The sequence below is a fragment of the Amblyraja radiata genome, chromosome 11 (assembly GCF_010909765.2).
Source record: "Amblyraja radiata isolate CabotCenter1 chromosome 11, sAmbRad1.1.pri, whole genome shotgun sequence".
NCBI classification, from domain to species: Eukaryota; Metazoa; Chordata; class Chondrichthyes; order Rajiformes; family Rajidae; genus Amblyraja; species Amblyraja radiata.
In genome coordinates this window covers 11232972-11255894 of record NC_045966.1, presented here as the reverse complement: position 1 = coordinate 11255894, position 22923 = coordinate 11232972, and the positions used below count along the sequence as shown (strand labels likewise).

Here is a 22923-nt window from a genome sequence, read left to right as displayed (position 1 = left end):
CTAGAGAAAAGGAATAGGTGACGTTTCAGGTCGAGACTCTTCTTCAGACTGAGAGTCAGGAGAGAGGGAAGCTAGAGGTATGAAAAGTTTCAGAACAAATCTTAGAAGTTCAAATTGAACCATTACGAGAAGGATGTGGAGGCTTTGAGGAGTTTACAGAAGAGATCACCTATTCCTTGCAAATGAGAGAAAAAACACAATGAAAAAATGTTTTGGGTCTAATGGAATATCAAGGATTGAATAATAATTTCTGGGACAGAGCAATGGGAAACAATGATGTGGGTACAAACTACACGAAGTGCATTCATTGCCATTTGCCAAATTCAGCCTAAGCAACTGTTGCAGGCGCAACATGTTTTTACGCTGAGCAAGCAATGCTGTTGTTTTTGACACCAACAGAATGATTTAAATCAAAGATTCAAATAATCAGCAGTCCCATTAACAAAGTGCAAATGTTATATCACGCCACTGATTTTTTGGTCGTATGGCTTAAGGGCTCATACAAGGAAACGCTCCTTCCTACTTGTCAGTAGTGCGATAGTGTAGTTTAACAATGTGGCAGCTTTCCTCTGCTGCACAGTTGGTTTTTTGGGGAGCTGCTCGCTACTTCCACGTGTTAGTTTTGGCAACACTCAAATTATACCATCCAGAACAAAACCTCCTGCCATACTCCTTCATCAGGATATATTTGTAAGCTCCACGCATGAAGATTTTAATGTTTTTCAGCACCACCCTGTGGGAATGATTCACAATTTAACGAGCGAGCGAGCGAGCGATCTCTCCTCGAAATGTCTATAGCAACGAAGATTGAACTTGATATGGTGCCTCACAATGAAGTTAAACTCTAATATGTCTTCGTATAAAATGACAGGAGACGACTTTGAAAACAATGGGCATCCAGACAAAAGAAAATCGAATGTTTGGATTATATAACAAGATTTTATTCAATATTCTAGCATTTAGCTTATCATGACATGACATGCTCTGTTACCATTAAAATAGAACAAAAAGGCATTTTTCCCTTCACATACAATGCAAGCACGCGATGCATGGAGAAAGAAACTCACTGGATGCCCTGGTACATAACCACCTAGCTGATTCACCTGTCTCTTTGCTGGAGGGGATAACAGACTTCACAGGCTTGAATAAATGTTTCACCTAACACTACAAAGTCGCATAAAGGTAAAATCATGGTGTTGACTGCCAAATAACGTTTTACACTAGTGGCATGATTTTACTGGATTAATTTACGCAAACAACTAAACTAAATATGTAAACTATTAGGTATCTAACTTTAAATGGATTTTGAATTGCACAATATAAACATTCACTCTGCTCTACAATGGCTTATAGAAAACGCAAAGTCTAATATAAATACAAAACCTGGGTCAAATAATTTAATCACAGTGAAAGAATAACAAACACACTAGACAGTAAATTCTTTCCAGCCAAACACAGTCCCAAATAGTGGAAAAAGATCAGACTAGTAGACTGTCAGTCATTAGTAATGTCAACTTTTTAAAACAGAATAATACACAGATGTGACAAAGGCTTTGTTGTACTCTGCACTTTAAGTTACAGTCCCTTTTGCATTATCAAATGGATTATTATGTCTATGCAGGCAAGATGAGGTTCTTGTTGTATGCTGAACCATGTTATTATAAATAGATAGCACTAACACACCATTTAATGTCAAATTTTGCAAAATGAATTAAAGGAAAAATGTTTCCTGAAGTTTTTGATAATGCCTTTGAATGTGGTTTTCCGACCACATAACTCACTTTTAAATTTACATTTTATTTTTCCTTCAACCATTTTTCTGGATAAAGTGATTTCAGGAGGAAAAACAACTGAGCCTGCAACAGTGTGAAAGGTTAGTGCCTGTTAAATTTAAAGGAATGAATGGCAGACAGTGCCTACTGCAAAGTTGGATGAGACAAAGCTTTTCCTCATTTCCATTCCTTTCCCGTGCTAATTGGAGTCAAGGCAAATGAACTCCAATTAAGGCAAGGACCTCATGGGAAAAGATGAAGGTGAAAAAGTAAACACAAAGATCTGCAAATACATCTCCCATTTTTCCATACGTATCCATTGAGCGATTGATGACATCAGCTGGAATTCCAGACAGAAGTAGGGCTGCAGTCAATACTGTTGTCTTCACCTTCTTCTCACTCTACAAAAAGATTAACATTGATCAGTGCCTTTTCCCTTTGTTTTGTCATTCTGACATTCAATCAAATTTCTAATGGCAAGTTGAAAAATGACCCAGCTGATGTGATCTTAGTTGAGGTGCCACCAATACTGAAGGGAATGGCAGCATTAACCACACACAAACTATCAATTAAGCCGATTATTAATCCACAGTATCATCCACCAAGGAGACAAAGTAATAATAGGATGATGCTCACTCATGGGAATGTGCAAGTATAAAAAACTAATTAAAAGAGTTGCATATTTTTTTTAATCAGAAGCTTTGAAAGTTAAAGTCCTTGCGTTACAATGCATGAGTAACATGTGACCTAGAACACATAAATGAGAAAGCTGTAAAGCAGACAGATTATTCACTCGCTGACAAACAATAGTAGATTATTATTAATGTCTAGTGATTTTTTAAGGGTTATTTTTACTTTTTTCAACAACACAAACGTGGCACAGAACACTTAATTATGCAAAAGTTGATACTCAACTCAACGATCGCATGACTCATCTTTAAATCAGTTTTAACCAAAGAATTTCAAACATTTGTAATGCACATTATAACATCATGTTTTCAAGAATTCAAATGATACAAATCCATCCTGGGTTACTGCCAGCAAGATGCTTTAAATATAATTGGGTAATGAATTAGAACACATAAGTTGCACATTATCCATTTATTGTATTTATTTCTGCGACGAATTGGAAGTTGGAACTGTCCAATCTGAAATCCATTTCATTACTTTCTATAATATAATGTACTAATGGTTTCATTTTTTAAAGATGCATTATACTAAATTCAGGTCAAGCATAAAGTTATAGTCCAAGAATTATATCTTACCTTAGGAAAGTACTTTGATAAGCCAATATATGCAAGTTGAAGAGTCAGAAAGGGGGCAAAAATGGCCTGGAAAATATTTTTAAGAAAAGATTAGTTCGGGAAAAGACAGCTGTCTGGGGCTAAATTGAATGACTTGATAAACGGCCAACACTACTGCATTTGCATCTGTTCCAATTCCTAAATTCTAGTGCCAATGAATGTGGCATTATAAATTGTAAGATTTCAGAAACATTGGCTCTGATTTTGCAGTTTGCAAAACTGCTGCCAGCAACTCCTGTCATGTTTATTCCAATGCACACATTTACAACATGCCAAGGGACCTTGCAGTTTTAAAGCATCAGCTTCAGCAGTACCAAAGATGCAGAGCTGGAAGTTTACTAACTTTGGACATGGCAGTGCGACACTGTTAAAGAGGTACAGAAGTGTGAAAATGTAAACCTCCAGATTCAGGGACAGTTCCTTTCCAGCTGTTATCAAGCAACTGAACCATCCCATCACCAACTAGAGAGTGGGCCTGACCTACCATCAATCTCATTGGAGAACCTAGGACTATCTTTTAGCAGGCTTTACTGGACATTCGCTTGCACTAAATGTTATTCCTTTATCCTGTATCTGTACACAATGGACAGTTTGATTGTAATCATGTATAGTCTTTTCACTGACTGGATAGCACGCAACAAAAAAGCTTTTCACTGTACCGCATTCATGTGACAATAGTAATAAACTAAACTATGTCACCACAGTCTGAAATTTTCAGCAATTCTTTGGCGAAGACTGCAAAGCCTAGACCATTTGAACAACTTCAGGATTAAATCATGTGCAAAAATTCTAATGCTGTCCCCACTTTCAGAATGCAACGCCAGCACACACCGTAGTTTTAAGGATGGTAAAACTACCGATAAAATGTCAAAAAACTATATCCACACATTTGAAATATACTTCATTTTCCAGATGTAGCATGCACAGATACTGATCCAGGTGTTATATACACTCCTAGCATTCCCCAAAAAATGACGAGAAGTAGGGACTATAGTGGTGCGAAGGTGCACAACGCTCCATGCACACCGGCTCAATGTAAGTGAATAAGTAAAACAAGAAGGCTGAACTTCAGCAGGGTATCTAGGGTAAATGGGAAGGAAAATGTGTTGCAGGTCAAATTCCCTCTGAAAAACTGCATTCAGTCTTGTCTTTCAACATGACTCATGAGAATATTTCGGGCTCTGTAATTAAGAATGCAGAGTGGTGTTTTTGGTTAAAGGGTTAATTACAAGGACAAGTTACATAACCACTGACTTTATGCCTTAAAATAAAAGCAACTGGGGTCCTGTATATAAAATGATACAAGAAGAAAAAGTATTTATTAACTGACAATCAACTACAAAACATTATGCTTCACTGCCTCACTGGAAACTTACTTTCCTTACTTTTTCCACAAATTATATACACAATTCCACCAGCAAATGTGATAATGTGATCTTTAATTTACTGTTTTAGAGATACAGGTAAAGATACAGCATGGAAACAGGCCCTTCGGCCCATCGAGTCCAGACTGCACGTCTTTGGAATGTAGGAGGAAACCTGAGCAATCGGAGAAACCCCAAGCAGTCACAGGGGGAACGTGCAAACTCCACACAGAGGAATGGCACTGGAGCTTTGCAAACATATATCATAAATAAAACACAAAGGACTGGAGTAACTCAGCGGTCAAGCAGCATCTCTGTAGAAAATGGACAGATGACGTTTTCTGCCGGGACCTTTCTTCAAACTCAAATATCTATGTGTTCTCAATCAGCCTTCAGGCAATGCCAGCAACAGGTCAGTTTGCACAAATTGTCAAGTGATGTTTCGAGTCAGGACCATTCTTCAGTCTGAAGAAGAGTTGCAACCTGAAAAGTCATCTGTCCATCTCCCTGATGAAGGGTCCCGACCAGGAACATCACCTATCCATGTCGTCCAGAGATGCTGCCCGCTGAGTTACTCCAAGTGTCAACCTAGTAAACCAAGAGTCAAGAGTGTATTATTGTCATGTGTCCCAGACAGAACAATGAAATTCTTACTTGCAGCAGCACAAGGAATATGTAAACATAGTACCCTGTAAACAATACAAGAAACAACAGGAAAGTTCTATACCCACACACACAAATAATAATAATAGTGCAAAAAGACAAAACCAATGCCTCAAAGTCTACGTAGTTAGGAGCTTATTTGGAAGTTGTAGTATTTAATAGCCTGATGTCTGTAGGGAAGAAGCTGTCCCTGAACATGGATATGACAACTTTCAGGCTCCTATATCTTCTTCCCAATGGCAGTTTCTTGTGTTTAAATCTCAAAAATATACTGGTACACATTTAAAAAAAAATCCCCTTTAACAAATATAAGATTCTTTATGCATGAAACCAGGTGCAGTACTCACCAGATATTTGCACACAAAGATTCTAACCACTAAGGCTAGAAGAGCGCTACCTACTAAGCGGAAGATCCGGAATGTACCAAACTCCTCGGCTTCACTTCCATTCTCCTGACCGGGCTTCTCACTCATCAGCTGATTCCGAAGCTTCATTGCTTCATCGAATCGTGATATATATTGCTCAATGCCGCGGCGGGGAGCCCGCTGAACCTGCTCCAGCGGAACATCTGGTTTACTTAGGTCCTGACTTTCTGGGTCTAAATCATTGTCAGCCTCAATACTTTTAAATGAGTCTTTTCCATCTGCAGGGTAGAACCCTTGGTTCTCTGTTCCATTCGTGTAGTGAATGGATGTTGCTGAACCATCAGTCTCGTCTGGAATTCCTGGGGTTCTTTTGGAAAAGCTCGAAGTAAGCAGAGATTCTGTTTTCTCCAGCTCATACGGCGGAAGGGAATCTGCATCGTTCCCCTCTTCTACATATAAAGGAAATTAAGATAGATTATATTGATCTTTCCAGTGAGTATGATGAAATACATTTTTTAAATATGAGTAAAAAACCATCAAGACTTAATTTTTTATATAAGATCGTTACAAGATTGCTTCCAATTCTAAACCCTCTCATTTCCACATCAATAACATGCTGAATCTGATAAATAGCTTCTGGAAGACCATATAACATGAATACCACATTTTTGTTACATTTTTACAAAACTGCTAGTCACATTTCCATACAGGGTTCTTATTTACTGCATTTTCTATATTGGCAAGACCGGGCTATTACAAAATTGAATATATTTACATTTTCTAAGCATCTACAATACAGATATTCAAGTGCTGAATCAGTAATAGGGGAAAAAAAAGTAAAGTATGCTGCCAGCAAAAACAAAACAGTTGTAGTCATATTTGTTTCATTCAATATAATTATTTGTCAAGAACAAACAAGAATAAAATTGTCGTCACACCTAGATTTATCCACACAGAAGGCACCTCAATGAAGGATTTGATAAACAATACAAGTGAAACAGATTACAAAGCCACAAGTAAGAAGTGGTTCATGTTGTCTGGCATATAGGCAATGCATTTTTCATCACCTTTACTATTCCAAGAGCGTTGTTAGCTTGCATTCAGAGGTCAATCAGAGGTCAATCAGACATTTAAATACAGGAACGTAATTGGTTTACTGGAATTGCAAAGACATTTGTGCAATGGAGTCAGCCAGCCAACTATCCTGAAAATTAATAATTTATTTTTATTGCAGGATGATAAATCAGATAAACTTTCCCTCATAACTGATCAATTGGGAGTTCCCAACTAAAATGTGGAATACATTTTTTTTTTTATGACAGCTTTTTTCTTTCATTTGTCAATTTCCAAAGTCTCTTGTATGTTATGGAACACAAGGTATGGCATAACTACTGTACTGCAATTAAGTAGAATTACAAATATTCAAACTGCAAGTATCGAGATTTAAAGTACATTCGGTTCTGTTGTTGCTGCAAGATAGTTCCATAAACAGCCTTACTTACAAATTCAAAAAAGGTAATTGCTCTATTTGGAAATTTGTCAAAAATCGCTAATTTCAAATAACATCAGATTTCTAACTATATATTGGCTCCACACAAAATACTGCAACACTGCCCAATGTATGATAACAGTGAAGAAATTTTGTAAAAATGCATTATCATAAATGTATAAATTATGGTATTGTTAAAGTACAACATTTTATACTTGATTGATTTAAAGATGAAAAAAATTAGATGACAAGGTTAGCCTCGACGGAACTTGTGTAATCCATTAAGGAGCAGGCTATCAGAATTTAAATTAAGGCATCATCTTCTATTGATCCCATCCTCTCACTCAATGATATATTCCTAATCCCTTTGTGTTCTCAGGTTATGGATAAAGTGATCTAGCTACACACGGGTTTCATGGAACCAGATGAGAAATTGTGAACAAGTTATCGGTATGCTTGATTTTTCTTCCAGCGAGACTCCAACCGTCCCTCAAATTTTGTTTACACCAAATACACCAATGCTTCACCAAATGGCATGAGGTCCAATGTTCCTGACGGGCTGTGCGGTACATGCAGAGACTAGTGGGTGTATTTGACTGTTGTTTCGCCACTGACTGGGACATTGGTTGAGCCTGCTATTGTCTGCTGACGAGCCTGGTGCCAGTGGCCAGGAGGGCCGTTGCCAAGGGACCCGTTACCAGGAGCCCGTTACCAGGGGCCCGTTACCAGGGGCCCGTTGCCAAGGATCCAGTTGTCAGGGGACCAGCACCAGGCCTCGCGCCCTACTCCCAGCCACCCCACCCCACCCATTCATTCATTCATTCCCACTCACCCGCCCCGTTCTTGTTGAAACCCATTATTCGGTTCAGCCGATCCTCCGAGTTGAGGAGCAGCTTCCTCCGGCGGAGCTCGGCTCGTCTCCGCGCCGAACTCATCTTCTTCTGATCGCCGCCGCCGCCGCTGCCGCCGATCTCCATGGCCGCCGGCCGGATGTGCGGCGCCGCCCGCCAGTCCAGCCGCACTTCCGGCGCGCCGTGGTGACGTCACAGGGCGCAGTGGTGGCGCCACTGGGCGCCGTGATGACGTCACATGGCGCCGTGGTGGCGTCTGTGCGCCGTAGACACGTCACAGGGCGCCGTGGTGACGTCACGGGGTGCCAATCACCTTCCCCCACACAATGTGGAGAATGTAATCTTTGCTCTATATATTCTTCTTTTGTGTGCATTTTTCATGTCATAATCTAATATTTCATCAATCAAGTTATTTATTATTAATAACAACAATTATTAGATAATTACTATTAAATAATTTAATAATCATGTTATTTCAAAGGTTTCTTTATCGTCTGCCTCAGAATTCTCTGCTTCAGAAGGCAGTGGAGGCCGGTTCACTGGCTGCATTCACAAGAGAGATAGATAGAGACCCTTCTCCGTGGATCGTCACCTTGTCGTGGTGGAGAAGCTTGTGCGGACCTGAGATCCTGAGAGCGATGCCGTCTGGAGCTTTGCTCTTGGTAGGGCCACCCATGGCGGTAAGGTCGAGGGGGAGGTCTCTGACAAAGAGCAATCCAACCAAGACCTCAACGGTAGAACAGGCGGAGGACGATGGCTGACCTTAGTGGAGCGTCACAACAGCAGGGAAGGCGGATGAAGGCTGCAGCAGAAAAAGGGCTCCAGTCGTCTTGGACTCCATGCCACTGGATCCTGACCCAGATCTGTCAAGGACCACGTGGTGGCTATCTGTACACCAGTCTCCCCACGTTAGGGAGTCCACTCTAACAGCCTGGATTAAGTCCTATCGTGATCAGCAAGTGGCGACGGGGGCAGGATTGTGAGATCTGGAAACCCCAGTCCATGAGCTGGCACCACAGGCGGTGGGTGCTAGATTCAGTCGCTGGACTCTTGGAACGAGGCAAAAGAGCCCTTCGGCAGCTGCACCCACGACTGAGCTGTCCTCTTTAGGATCCATTCTGCTCACCCCACTTGGGGAAAGGGCTAGAAAAGGTTCCCTAAAAATAGCCTGCCTCAAACTTACCGACTGGATTACTGCGTCCAGAGGTATCACCACAAGCGGTCAGAAACACAGGTCTCAACCACCCACGTTGCATCAAGGTATGTAGATCGCAGATCGGTCTATACAGACATCTGCATACCCACAAGTAGACGACGACCCCGTTTCGAGTGACCACCGATGATGATGATGAGATAGAGCTCTCAGGGCTAACGGAATCAAGGGATATGGGGAGAAGGCAGGAACGGGGGCACTGATTGTGGATGATCAGCCATGATCACATTGAATGGCGATGCTGCTCAAAGGGCCGAATTGCCTACTCCTGCACCTATTTTCTATGTATGTCATGTGTACCAGGTGAAATACATTTTTTGCACACAGCTCATTAAGACTATCCCAGTACATCAGCATTTCTTATTAATTAAATTGTTGCTTATTTGTGAAATAATGTAAAGATTTAAATTAAGTATAATCATGTATAATCATGTGCAATTCTATATCTATCCAGATACCTGGTATAGTATTATCTGAAGATATACTCAAAATGCTGTAGTAACTCAGGCAGCATCTCTGAAAAGAAGGAACAGGTGACGTTTCGGGTCACGAGTTTGAAGGGTCTTGACCTGGAACATCACCTTCCTTCTCTCTAGAGATGCTGCCTGGGTTACTCCAGCATTTTGTTTATCTTCAGCATAAACCGGCATCTGCTGTTCCTTCCTACACATCTGATCTGATTGGAAAACATGCAAAACAAAACTTTTCACTGCTCCCCAGTATACGTTACAATAATGAAGCTAAACCAATTTTCCCCAATCAATGTACACTAACAGAGATTACAAGATATATAAACAGAGCTATATGTATATGTCAGAGGCACTGAAACAGCCCCTTTGGCCCAACTCATCTATGCTGACCAAGATGCCCATCTACACTAGTCTCATTTGCCTACGATTGACCTACATCTCTAGGCAAATTAAACATTGTCCACCTTTTCAAAAATGGGATCTATTTATGACTCTACATTTATGGTGTTTCTAAGCTTGTATATTCTATGATACGAGACCCTCAGTTACACTTTATACTGTTAAATACAGTAGACTGCTCCCTCTTCTGGCAAGATATATTACAGCAGGCTAGTCACCAGCAAAATTGCACTGCTCAAAGGCAGCGCAGGGAACGGCAGATGCTGGATTACAAAAAAACAGACACAAAGCACTAGAATAACTCAGTTGGTCAGGCTGGTGTGAGAGTTGAAAGTAGGAAGAGAGGTGGAGGCGGGACAAAGCCTGGAAAATGATAGGTGAGGGGAGGGGGTGACTTTGGCAAATTGCAGGACAAAAGCCTGAGATGAAGAGACAAAGCGACAGAGGAGAGGACGGACGGAAGATTGACAAATTGTGAAGCCAGAGGAAGGAAGTATAGGTGGAAGGGGAGAATTGGGTGCGAATCCAGGTGGGGCACAGGAAAGGGTGGGGGTTGTTTGTAGGTTAGTTACCCAAAATTAGAGAATTCAACGTTCATACCGTTGGGTTGCAAGCTATCCAAGTGGTATACACGGTGCTGTGGTAGTCAGAGTGTGGAAACAGGCCCTTTGGTCCAACTTGTCCACACCGACCTATGTCCCATCTACACTAGTTCCACCTGCCTGCATTTGGCCCATATCCCTCCAACCTATCCTATCCATGTATCTGTAAAACATAGAGAAAGTGGATTTGTAGTATACCAAAGAGGATATGCTTAAAAAAAAGTAGGTAATTTATTTTTAATTTGTTCAAAATGAAGTGGAAAACACCTACTTTGAGCATTTAGTTCTAAAAGTATATGTCACTCAGGCACAGTAAAGGGCCTGTCCCACTTAGGCGACTTCAGCGGACTGCCTGTGGTCTTCAAGCTCGCGGCACTCTGAAAAACCGCGAACTGGATCGGCGACCGTCAGAGCGGAACACACACACACACGCATGGCAAAGGCGGGGGCCAGGTAAAGCGGGGGAGCGCAATCTGTAATTCGCACAGTGCAAAGCCAAGGTGATACAGACACACACCGCGATGAACAGGAAGGTTAAAGAAGGCTAGCACAGTGTACGGTAAGTCCTTTAAAAGAGCGGGTAGCCGGGGAAGGGAGAAGGAGTGGAGACTTTTAAGAAGCCAGACAACTTTTAATAAGCCAGAGATACACAGCTGTGAAGTTTAGCGGGCATTTAAAACTGGTTGGTTTTCCTTGGTTCTGAAAACTCGTGCTTACGCGTTTTTTTTTCCCCCAATGGAAATGCCCGGTCAGCAAAGGAGATTAACTAAAACTACCTACAACGACATGTCGACCCCACTACCACTGCACCTACGACTACAAAAGTATCGCTATTCTCCATGGCAACCAATTTTTGGTTGCAGAAAAATTTTCAACACGTTGAAAAATTTGCTGCAACCAAATTTGCTGTGACTATTTCCCAGAATGCAGGAACTCCTCTCGACCATGGAGACTCACCAGAGACCACCAGCGAACATGTGGCGACAATGAGGCGAGCGCAGACTCCTGCACTTGCCTAAAAAGACACCAAAGTGGGACAGGCCCTTAAACGTAATGAATTTAAGAATCCCTTTCCTTGCTGTCAAAAGATAATTTTAAGCCCAAATACTAGAGTAAGATTATTACCCCACTTTTCTCCCCAGCAATCTGGTGAAATCTGTAACTTGCCTTGTATACAAATCCACAAAGGCCATGAAGACGTATCCAATATATTCCATACTATCCTTGGTGCTCATGATTCACAACACCAGGGATTGGGTTTGATCCTGATCTTGGATGCACTGTGGGGGAGTTGCATATTCACCCTACGGCTGCATGAATCTTCCCTGGGTATTCCACTTTTCATTTGTAAATAGGTTGCTGTAAAAATGACCCCTTAACATCAGCAAAGGGCAAGAGGAATTGGATGCGAGTTGATGGGAGTGTAAGTGTATGAAGGACAGGATTCAGGGAAATGTGACTGAGGAAAAGTAACGCCTCCCTGCTATTTAGACTTTAAAGATTGTGCGGAAACAGGCCCTTCGGCCCACCGAGTCTGCGCCAGCCAGCAATTACCCCGTACACTAACACTATCCTACACACTATGGACAATTTTACAACTTACTGAAGCCAATTAACCTACAAACCTGCGCGTCTTTTGTGTGTGGGAGGAAAACCGGAGAAAACCCATGCGGTCACCAGGAGAATGTAAAAACTCAGTACAGACAGCACCCATAGTCAGGATCGAATCCAGGTCACTGGCGCTGTAAAGCGGCCTTTACACGGGGCGACTTGACGCAAGAGTTAACCAGAGTTTAACATCGTGGGAACCTCGTGCGATAACAGTACGGCATTCGTGGACCACCGTAGCGCTAACGGCAGGTAATCGTGTATCTTGGTCACTCGGGAGAAAATTCAAGAAAGTTTGAATTTCTCCAAGTGACTTGTACACTTGTGGTTGATCATTGCAACATTATATGGACGTAGTGGCCAGTGCGATATCCGTAATAACTCTTGCGGGTACCGTGGGAACTCCTGCGAACGGTGAACCCGGAAGCTGGACAGAGGGGACAGAAGGTGAGTAAAAATTGTCTTCTGTGGGATTGAATTTAAAAAATAAATAAAAATAAAGATTTGCATCCGCATATGGACATCAACTTATGAGTTATGTTAATGAGATTCAAGAAAATAACTATAATCTTTAAAGGGGACTTTAAAAGGGACTTTACTGAAAGGTTACGCATTTTTATGGTCCGTGAGAAATTTTTCACATGTACTTCTTTGAGAGATACAGCTCGGAGTCCTCGCCGACTAGCGATCGATGCCTTTCCGAAGCAGGGTCCGGAACGCTACCAATCAATGTTCTCCAGAGACCCGTGTAAGGAGTGAACTGCACATGCTGGTTTAAACCGAAGACAGACACAAAACGCTGGAGTAACTCAGCGAGTCAAGCAGCATCTCTGGAGAAAATTAGCTGATGTTTCGGGACGAGACACATCTTCAGACTCAATTCCGATTAGGATGTCTGAAGAAGGGTTCCAATTCGAATCGCCACCTATTGTTTTTCTCCAGAGATATCGAGACCCTTCTGATATGCTGCCTGTGGTCGATAAATGCGTAACCTTTCAGTAAAGTCCCTTTTAAAGATTATAGTCGAGGGAGAGACAGATGGGGGTGTCTTCATTTACTGGCTGCGGGTGTCTGTCACTGAAACAGGCAGGTGAGATTTCACATCCACCTTGTGTGTGCCTCTCTCTCTCTCTCCCTCCCTCTTACACAGGCTGAGACTCTGCCTCTGTGAGTGTACGTCTCTTTCTCCCCCTCTCCCACACACAGTAAGACCGAGGTACTGTGCTCAGTCCATCTGTGTCTCCCACATACACAGTAAAACATGTCTCCAAATGAGCCAATTCAACCAAGGGAGGATATTTATAGTGTGTGAAAAAAAAAGTTACATCATTTGTGTCACGTGTAGTTCACGATGTTCATTCAAGATTTAACCCGAAAGCTCGGGAGACGGACAAGTCACTCGCACAAATAACAGAAATGCCGAGTACCGTGGGAACTCTTTATCTACCCCCCGTTATATCGTGCGAGACTCGTGCTGGACCACGACCACTTCACTCTGGTGACATCTTGTGTCAACTCGCCCCGTGAAAAAGCCCCATAAGAGAGCAACTCTATTGCTGCACCACTGTGCTGCCCTAATCTTGAAATCTCCAACTCTTCCCCCTTCAAATTAGTGAATTAATACACGATGATCACATCAAGGGTTACAACGAGGTGTATTATCTCAAAGTTTGAAGAAGGGTCTCGACCCTAAACATCACCCATTCCTTCTCTCCAGAGATGCTGCCTGTCCCGCTAAGTTACTCCAGCATTGTCAACCTTGTATTATCTCAAACGTTGAGACAATTGATTGTGTTGCAATAGAATGGGTTGCCTTAGTAAATATCCCTCTGTACATAGAGCTCCCATAAGCATGTTAAGATTTTGTAGTCAATAGGGAAGGGACGTTGTTTACTCGGGACACGGACACACCCAACTCTGTCAAGTAATTCTCATTCAGATTCTAGATTGCTCTTTCTAAAGTTGTGTACCCAAAGGTCAAATCTCACTAGATAATAATTCTTCATAAAACATTGCTCAATGTGAACTTTGTGTTGCTGTCCTAGAAAACACTCACCAAAGATTCAGAAACCAAATCTGAATGGCAAATTTATACTCTGTAGCATGGCTTTATCTATGAGAAGAACAAGCAATGTTAACTGTTAACACTTTTAAGTCTCAATTCGCTCAACATAAATGTTACTGCGACATTTCAATTTTTCTCATGAATTAAAAAACAACGGCAAGTACATGAAATAAGAGTTTTACCATTTTAGTTCAAATCTTAAGCTGTGGAAATCCAACTGCCCTAATTGTAGAGGAAGGAACAACAGATGCAGGTTTAAACCAAAGACAGACACAAAATGTTGGAGTAACTCTGTAAGACAGGCAGCATCTCTGGAGAGAAGGAATGGGTGACGTTTCAGGTCGGGAATGTCTCCCTCTCCTGACTCAAGAGGGGCCTAGACCCGAAACGTCACCCATTCTTTCTCTCCAGAGAGAACATGTTTTGTTGCCGTCAATCGTCAGGGTTAAATTGGTGAAACTTCTTATCCCGGGAAAGAAACTGCTCGCAATATATGGTTGATCTACACCATACATATAACTGTTCATAAAGACAAAAGATCCCTGGCAGCATTTTACTCCAATCCGATTGAAATGTTTATTTGGAGAACAGCTGGTCAGAAAACTTAGTCATGTCTGAATGCATTTACAATCTTGAGCCATTTCAATATGAGGAACTTGTACTCTGAACACTCTCTTATTCTTTGTCACCTGGTATAAATCCTGAAATTCATAAGTGTTTTTTACAAATTCTTCAGTCTTCAGCATATTTAGCAGTGCATCGAGTGTTTCCGATGATCATCCGCTACAAACTCTCCCCATTTACCTCCCACGCCAAAATATCCCTCAAAAATCCATTACAACTGACCCTTTTGTTCAATAATTTGAAGAGTAAATGCACAACTGTGTGAAAGGTTACATTCTCCTCTGCACTCCAAATCTCACACCCTCCTTCCCAAGAAACATCTAAATTGCTGAACACACCAACAGTCAAGTTCTCAGTATTAGACACTTTAGAGAATTAGGATTTAATTTGTTACAATTTTATACACTACTTTACAAAATGCAATTTACTATTTACAGATTACATTTCATAGTGTATGGACTTTCAAATTGATATTTGTGGTCCCAGATACTGTCACAGGAGGTTTTTGCAGCATTAATTTTTGTTCACTAATTTAAACAACTCTGTAATAAAAATCCTGTCTGCAAAATACACACGTTCCAATGATTTCAAAAGTGTTTGTTCTATTCAAGTAGAAATATCAGACATGGCAGGTAAGATTACAATCTCTGCCCTTTAGCATTAGAATCATTCAAACTTAAGTATCAAGACAAATTTAAAAAGGTGATGCACATGATACTCCAAGCACAAAGATGTGATAATATTAGCAATACAGCAACATCAATATAAATCACACTTTACCATATGCTGGTGAATTACATAAATAAGTCACTTTTGCATAAATCTGTATTTTCCTAGTAAAAAAGCAGGAGAAACTAGAAAAATATACCAAATTTAGGATAATGTTACACTGAATGTAATCATATCTAGCGGTTTCAAGACCAGATATAATCAGACAGGAGAAGCAAATGTTAAAGTTAAGCCCAGAGTCTAAAAACTGCTTTATCAGCATATATGATTACAAACAATGACTTTAAGTCTGCCTGATCTCTCACGTGCCAAGTTGACAAGAGTACATGTACAATTAAGTGATAAAATTCCATTGTTACACTTTTGAATTCTTTACAAGCATCTCCTGTAATATTGTGCCTCGTCTTTGGGGGAGGGGGAGGGGGGGGGGGGTGAGGGGAGAGGAGGAACAGACATTCGACCATTGCTTAAATTGAAATCAGAAATTTACATCATACTCTACATTGTGATGCTTTCCTCTAGTTTCCACAGCTTTTACAAAGAGAATATTTAAACCATGCTACTACATCTGTGTGGCATTTAAAGAAAAAACAGCTCCACACTCCCAACAGTAGAAACCCAAATCATGAACAGAACCTAGGTTTTCACAACTGTATGCAGCTAGGTTTTACTAGGTAAATCTTCAAAATGCTATTAACAGAAAATGGCTTAGTTCGATTTATATTTTTGTGATCCAATCTATTAAATGGTTCCACACTGTGCAGAAAATGTAGACTGCCTCAATGAAAGCTAGAATGTGACTTACAAGGATACCAATAATTATTTTATTAAGCATATATAAATACTGGTACCCCTTGTACCAACAAGAGCCATCTCCACACAATTGAAGCATGCATTTCTTCTGTAGATCACTTATTCACTTGTTGCTGTACATGAAGCAGGAACTCATAATAAGACAATGCTGATTCTGTTCTATCTTCAACCATATTCTGTAGGAAGCTATTCCTATTGGGAGTCTCGTCCCTAGAACATGGAGAGAACAAAAAAAACCTCAGTTATGAAAGTAGCCATATTTATTTATGCAAAAAAAATTCAATCCGCGTCACTAATCTAACAAATGATTATTGTTTTGAAACTTCTGAAAAACGTTACAAGCATTTAATATCTGTACAAGAATAAGTTGTTTCTTGTCCAGTTCTTTTAACTTATCGGCTGTCCTGGCAGTATCAAGACAGATGTATTTATTGAATTTTGCATTCAACATTAAGAACTACCATTTTTAGATGATTAAACCTCTAAAACTGGAATTTAAACTCTAAACGCAGTACAGGTCGATTTTGCTTTGTTTGGTAGTTTTAGGAATTGTAAAAAACAGTCCTTAATACGTGAAGGGGAAGAACTGTTAAGTGATGCCCACACTACGCAGCTTATGCCCTTCAACATATGCCCTTCAACATTTAAAGTGTTGAAATTTTAATAAATAATGTCCTTTCTCTTGTGAACTCTAAACTATTTACACCACAAATTCCACAAACGACGTAAAATAAATGATTCAGCAGAGCTAATGTTATTCTCAAGAGGAAAATACAAATGTAAAGAAAAATTAATTGCACCCATTTCCAAACAGTCAACATCTTTCCTCCATATCACCGACCAATTAGCCCTTCTCCCACTACCTCAAAATACTCCGCAGATTAGCGACTAGAAAATTCTTCTGCCAATTTCAAAACTCTTACATTTATCAAATCTATCTTAGGCACACTGATGAATTTTAAAAACATTGGTGGTGGGTACATGGAACAAGTTGCCAGAGGTGGTAGTTGAGGCAGGTACTGTAACAACATCTAAAATACATTTGGACAGGTACATGGATGGGAAAGGTTTAGAGGGATTTGGACCAAATGTGGGGCTAGCGTAGATGGGGCATCTAGGTCAGTATGGATAAGTTGGGCTGAAGGGCCTTTTTCCGTGCTGTACGACTATGACTACCACCCATTGGTTCATTTAACTTCAGGTCTTGAGGCATGAGTAATTCCTGCTGAGAGAGAATTTCCCACTGTTCCTGATGTAGGTTGATGACGTGCGACCTCTCACTATTACCTTCAACTCCAATGCCAGATAATGCTTTTAATGGAACAGCTGACTGTTGCTCGTTAGGTAGCTACTTGTGTAGTTTTTAAATTAAAGATTTGGAAACCATTAAAAGTAACGTTGCTGTATCAGAGAGCTTTGTTTGAGGCTAGCTCTCAAAATCAAATGCTATGTTTTATCTCACTGAACAAAAACCAATGCAAAGATTTATAGAAAGATATCCAATGAGAAAGGTTATACGATAAAAGATAAGACTGAAGAGTAAACAGGCTTTGTGCTACAGTAAGTTTTTAGATTGTGAAAAGAATCAGATTCACAGACTCTGTTTGTTTGGTGCCACACCCATGAAGACTTGTTTCATGCATAAGGGCTGAACAATTTTAGATGAATAGATTGTACTGGAATCAGCCAGTTGGTGGTTGTGGAGGGTGTGGGGTTAGTGAGGAGATGGACAGTTAACAACCAGGGGCAGTAGTTCTGTTTTCCCAGCACTCCCCTTTTTCAGATTTCCAACAGCACCTCTTTCATTTCCTTTCTCTCTCTCCATCAATATCTCCAGATCCTTCCACACCATCGCCTAATCAACACTAATTTGCAATGTCTTCTGATTTCCACCCGAGATATTCCTTGTACTCTCAAATTCCACCCCCACTTCCCCAAAGTTGAAATACGTTTATTTTCGAAATTTAAAAAAATAAAGAGACGCTAATAAATTCCATTACAAAATTCAAGAGGGACTTTATTTGTAGTGCAAGATTGTGGTACACAACATTGCAAGTCGTTGAGCTGAAGAGAAGAAATGGTGGCTACATTAAAAAAAAGTGATATTAATTGGATTAACTCTAGGACCTCAAGCAAAAGTTCTTAGTTACATAGCATATATCGCACAATAGGCTTTATGGCTCAACCAGTCCAAGACACGGTGAACACTACCTGCGGAGATGGTCTGTGTTGCGGTATCAACACGTTTAGAAAATCGCATCACTTACTTAATCACTTGGAGTACAGGGTAAAAGGGCCTTTGATCCCGCAGCCAAGAAAGGAAGGCTCTAGTTCGTTCAGATTCAACGGTGTCCAGTTCGGGAAGCTGTGCCTGTTTTAACACATAATTAACATTATTAATATGAAAAAAGACTTCCCTTTCAATAACACAATTCTTAAATAGCCCAAACCCAGTGGGAAAAGACCAAAAGTAGGTTTTGACATTCTTGCAGAAATTCAAATCTAGGACGTTGAGGCCACAAATCTGTGTTGGCTATACACATAAACGGAAGATGCAGCTATCAAAATATAGATTTCCACCTCCGAAAATAGTTTCTGAAAATTGCTAAAGCACAAGAAAAACAGATTTAAATACTTAACCTACCATGCTTTGCGGTATTGAAGCACAATTAGAAACACCCAGCACTTGGGTCACAAACTGCGAGCAACAATTTTTTCCAATCCAAAGAAAGAAAGCCTGAAAGATAGAAGAGAGTAATTCTTCAAATCATTTTTCCCTCTGCACATTAAAGACAATTAAATCTAACATTACTCAAGTTATCTGAAAAATGTTCCTTTGTGAATTAAGCTTAACAATTTTAAGTGTTTTTTTTCTTACGAAACAGCACATCTGTATATTCAAATTAAGTGGAAGCAAACCATGAACAAAAAACTACTTAGAAAATGTAACCATTCCCATCTCTGCCACAAAGCTAGGCAAATTGAATTACAACACTTTGGCCAAGGAAATAGCAAACAATATTGCAATACCTCTCAGAAAACAGTTTCAACAAAGCTAAATGAAAAATACTGCTTTGTGGAAGTGTATTCATCAATTTAATCAGCAATAAAAGGCTAGTTAAAATCACAACCTGAACTTTAAACAGCAGTCACAAAGGCGATAATCCAATAAACTAAAACTAACTAAGGAAACTAAGGAAAAATGTTCAAGAAATAAATTACATTTTATCTGACAGATTTTCTGTAGACTAAAGATAAACCCAGAGAAAGACTTTTAATTCAAAAACAACCTCATTTCATTATGAATTTGAACAGGTCAGTATGAAACGGGTGTCAGGGGTTATGGGAAGAAGGCAGGAGAATGGGAGTTGAGAGGGAAAGTTAGATCTGCCATGATTGAATGGCGGAGTAGACTTGATGGGCCGAATGGCCTAATTCTGCTCCGATAATTTATGAACACCAATTTGGAGAAACCTGGGTGTGTACCTGTTCTCAATCTAACATTTTCATCGGCAATATTTTGAACTCTCTTCAAAATATAATATGCAAATGTGCTTTTTAATCTTTCAAAAACAAAGTTAACGAGTAAAACCATTAACTATTTATAGGGCGGCACGGTGGTGCAGTGGTGGGGTTACTGCCTTAAAGCGCCAGAGACCCAGGGTCGATCCTGACTATGAGTGCTGTCTGTATGGAGTTTGTACGTTCACCGTGACCACGTGGGTTTTCTCCGGGTGCTCAGGTTTCCTCCCACTCTTCAAAGATGACAGGCTTGTGGGTTAAATGGCTTTGGTAAAAATTGTAAACTGTCACTAGTGTGTAGTATAGTGTTCAATAGTATAACTTCCCAACCAGATAAATAGCAGGGTGGATTGGGCAGCAAACATTTCCCACTTGGGAGTTGTCGGGGCAGACGATGCTTCCAGTCCGAGCGGCGGACAGGATTGTGACTCGAACAAGCGAGGTCAGTATTCCGAAAAACGCAAGGAATCATGGGATTTGTCAAAGGTCATTCGCGATAAAGAAAAAGCAAACGAAGCACTGGCTGTATAAACGGTGCATAAATTCTTATCTTTATTCATAATTTATGTGTAAAAATATATTTAATCTGGGGAACGGGGGTGCCAGATAGCAGGAGAGCAGGGTGTAACAGCAAGAGAGAGGGGGCAGATGCGAGTGAGAGACGTGGAGACATTCTCAGCCGCTGCACTGCTGCGCGCACACAGACCCGCGCCTCATCCGCAGCCAGGATCGGACCCGGGTCCCCAGCGCCGCCGAACCACCACTGGACCGTCCCTGTCCCACAAGTGTCCCATCCACGCCTGGGGGGCGGCCGGAGAGGACCAGGGCGACCCTGGACCGACGGGAAACCGGCAGCCCCAGGCCCACAGCAAGCGCGGAAAAGAAGAGCCAAACCCAGCCCAACTCCTGAGGAACCCGCTCCCCGACGGGCCGGGGACTGCCAGCCGCACCTACCGACCCACCCAGCGGCCGTCGGTCAACCCCCCTGGTGCCAGCGAAAGCCGAGCACCAGCCATCAACGGGGACACACAAAACGCTGCAACAGCTCAGCGGGACAGGCAGCATCCCCGAAAAGGAATGGGTGACGTTTCAGGTCAAGACCCTTCTCCAGAGATGTTGCCTGACCCGCCGAATCACCGCAGCACCCCATGTCCACCCCCGCCGATGACCGTGGGGGCCAACCGACAGCCACTAGGCAAGGCGAGAGGCACAGCCGACAGTCCCGGGAACGGGCCCACCGGGAGCAGGAGCTGGGCCGAGCCGGAGGCATCGCCCCCCCCCTACAAGTCCACGGCCACCACCGATCCGGGCTGGCGCCCTACCAGTCCAGGGCTGCCGGCAAACCCAGCGGGACCGGCAAAGCCAGGCTGGAGCCGGCACCGCCCCCCCTGCGCCGGCTGCAATCTCGGGGCCGCCACAGTCCCCGGCTGGCGCCCCGCTGGCCATGGGCCACCCCGGACACCTCCGGCCGCCCCTGGACAGGGACGGGGATGGTCCAGCAGCAAGTGCGGAACGCAGGCCTATACACACGCTGCAGCACAGCTGCCGAGAATGTTTATCACAAGTGACCTATGACCTGGGCATGCGCAGTCGGAATACCAAACTTGCTTATTCTGGCGCTGAGGCTCGACCGGTGTCAGGCAGAGCCACAGTGGCGGGTGACTCCATTATCGTGGACAGGAGATTCTGTGGCGACAGGCGAGACTCGAGAAAGGTGTGTTGCCTCATTAGTGCCAGGGTCCACGATGTCTCAGACCAACTTAAGAACATCCTCGAGAGGGAAGGTGAACAGCCGGAAGTAGTTTAAGAAGGAACTGCAGATGCTGGAAAATCGAGAAGGATGCCTATCTCCTTCACTCCATAGATGCTGCTGCACCCGCTGAGTTTCTCCAGCATTTTTGTGTACCAGCTGGAAGTAGTTGTTCATGTAGGCACAAATGACGTGGATAAGGAGAGGAAGGAGGTTCTGCAACGCAAGTATAGAGAACTAGGTAGGAGGCTGAAAAGCAGGACTTCTAGGGTAGTTATTTCTGGGTTGCTTCCAGTACCTCATGCTAGTAAGCATAGGAACAGGGAGATGGGGGATCTGAATGTGTGGTTGAGGAGTTGGTGCAGGGGGCAGGGATTTAGATTTCTAGATCACTGGGATCTTTCAGGGGCAGGGGTGACCTGTACAAAAGGGACAGGTTGCACCTTAATTGGGGGGAGAGCGACATTCTGGCAGGTAGGTTTGCTAGTGCAAAACAGATGGGTTTAAGCTAAACAATGGGGGGGGGGGGGGGGGGGGGGGGGTGGAGTCAACAACGTGGAAGCAAATGCGTGCAGTTAACAGGAAAGAGAGTGTAGGAAAGGTCACATTTAAATTAATAGGGCAGTGGGATGGGAACCAATGCAAGGAGAGAAGGACATAAAAGGAGGACAGAAGTAAAAGGTAGAAGGGAGATAAGAAAAACTAGCCTGAAAGCTTTGTGACTTAATGCGAGTTAGTAGTTAAGGAATATGATATAGTTGAAATTACGGAGACATGGCAAGAGGATTTGAGTTTAGGAGCAAGGAGGTCTTTCTGCAGTCGTACAGGGCCCTGTTGAGACCGCACCTGGAGTATTGTGTGCAATTTTGGTCTCTTAATTTGAGGAAGAACATTATTGCTATTGAGGGAGTGTAGCTTAGGTTCACCAGGTTAATTCCCAGTATGGCAGGACTGACATACAGTATGATGAAAGAATGGGTCGACTGGGCTTATATTCACTGGAATTTAGAAGGATGAGAGGGAATCTTATAGAAACATTTAAAATTCTTAAAGGATTGGACAGAGTAGATGCAGGAAAAATGTTCCTTATGTCGTGGGGAGTCCAGAACCAGGGGTCACAGTTTAAGAATAAGGGGTAGGCCATTTAGGACTGAGATGAGGAAAAACTTCTTCACCCAGAGTTGTGAATCTGTGGAATTCTCTGCCACAGAAGGCAGTGGAGGCCAATTCATTGGATGTTTTCAAGAGAGTTAGATTTAGCTCTTAGGGCTAAAGGAATCATGGGATATGGGGAAAAAGCAGGAACGGGGTACTGATTTT

The 22923-nt window shown here is 42.0% G+C and overlaps 2 protein-coding genes across 2 annotated transcripts in view; both read right to left on the bottom strand.

Annotated features, from left to right (window-relative positions):
* Positions 1–919: 919 nt before the first annotated feature.
* On the bottom strand, positions 920–7975 carry camlg (calcium modulating ligand). Its single transcript, XM_033029318.1, has 4 exons — positions 7790–7975; positions 5451–5917; positions 3038–3103; positions 920–2173 (listed from the first exon to the last, which is right to left on the bottom strand). Exons 1-4 carry the CDS (start codon positions 7932–7934, stop codon positions 1982–1984), a joined length of 870 nt encoding a protein of 289 aa, XP_032885209.1. The 5' UTR covers positions 7935–7975; the 3' UTR covers positions 920–1981.
* Positions 7976–15155: 7180 nt separating this feature from the next.
* Positions 15156–22923, bottom strand: part of sec24a (SEC24 homolog A, COPII coat complex component) — a 57261-nt gene continuing 49493 nt past the window's right edge. The window contains exons 21-23 of the mRNA XM_033029314.1: positions 18976–19068; positions 18599–18702; positions 15156–16541 (exon numbers count right to left, since the gene is read on the bottom strand). Coding sequence (XP_032885205.1) covers positions 16427–16541; positions 18599–18702; positions 18976–19068 — 312 coding nt within the window. The 3' untranslated portion in view covers positions 15156–16426. The remainder of the gene's footprint in view (positions 16542–18598; positions 18703–18975; positions 19069–22923) is intronic.

What these genes read in the sequence shown, in the direction of transcription:
- camlg (XM_033029318.1), bottom strand. Translation starts at nt 7,934, where the DNA reads ATGGAGATCGGCGGCAGCGGCGGCGGCGGCGATCAGAAGAAGATGAGT. An exon ending in TTTCAACAAGAACGGGGCGG is followed by an intron (nt 5,918 to 7,789) that starts GTGAGTGGGAAT and finishes CTTTATATGTAG; the next exon opens with AAGAGGGGAACGATGCAGAT. An exon ending in TCTTTGTGTGCAAATATCTG is followed by an intron (nt 3,104 to 5,450) that starts GTGAGTACTGCA and finishes AATATTTTCCAG; the next exon opens with GCCATTTTTGCCCCCTTTCT.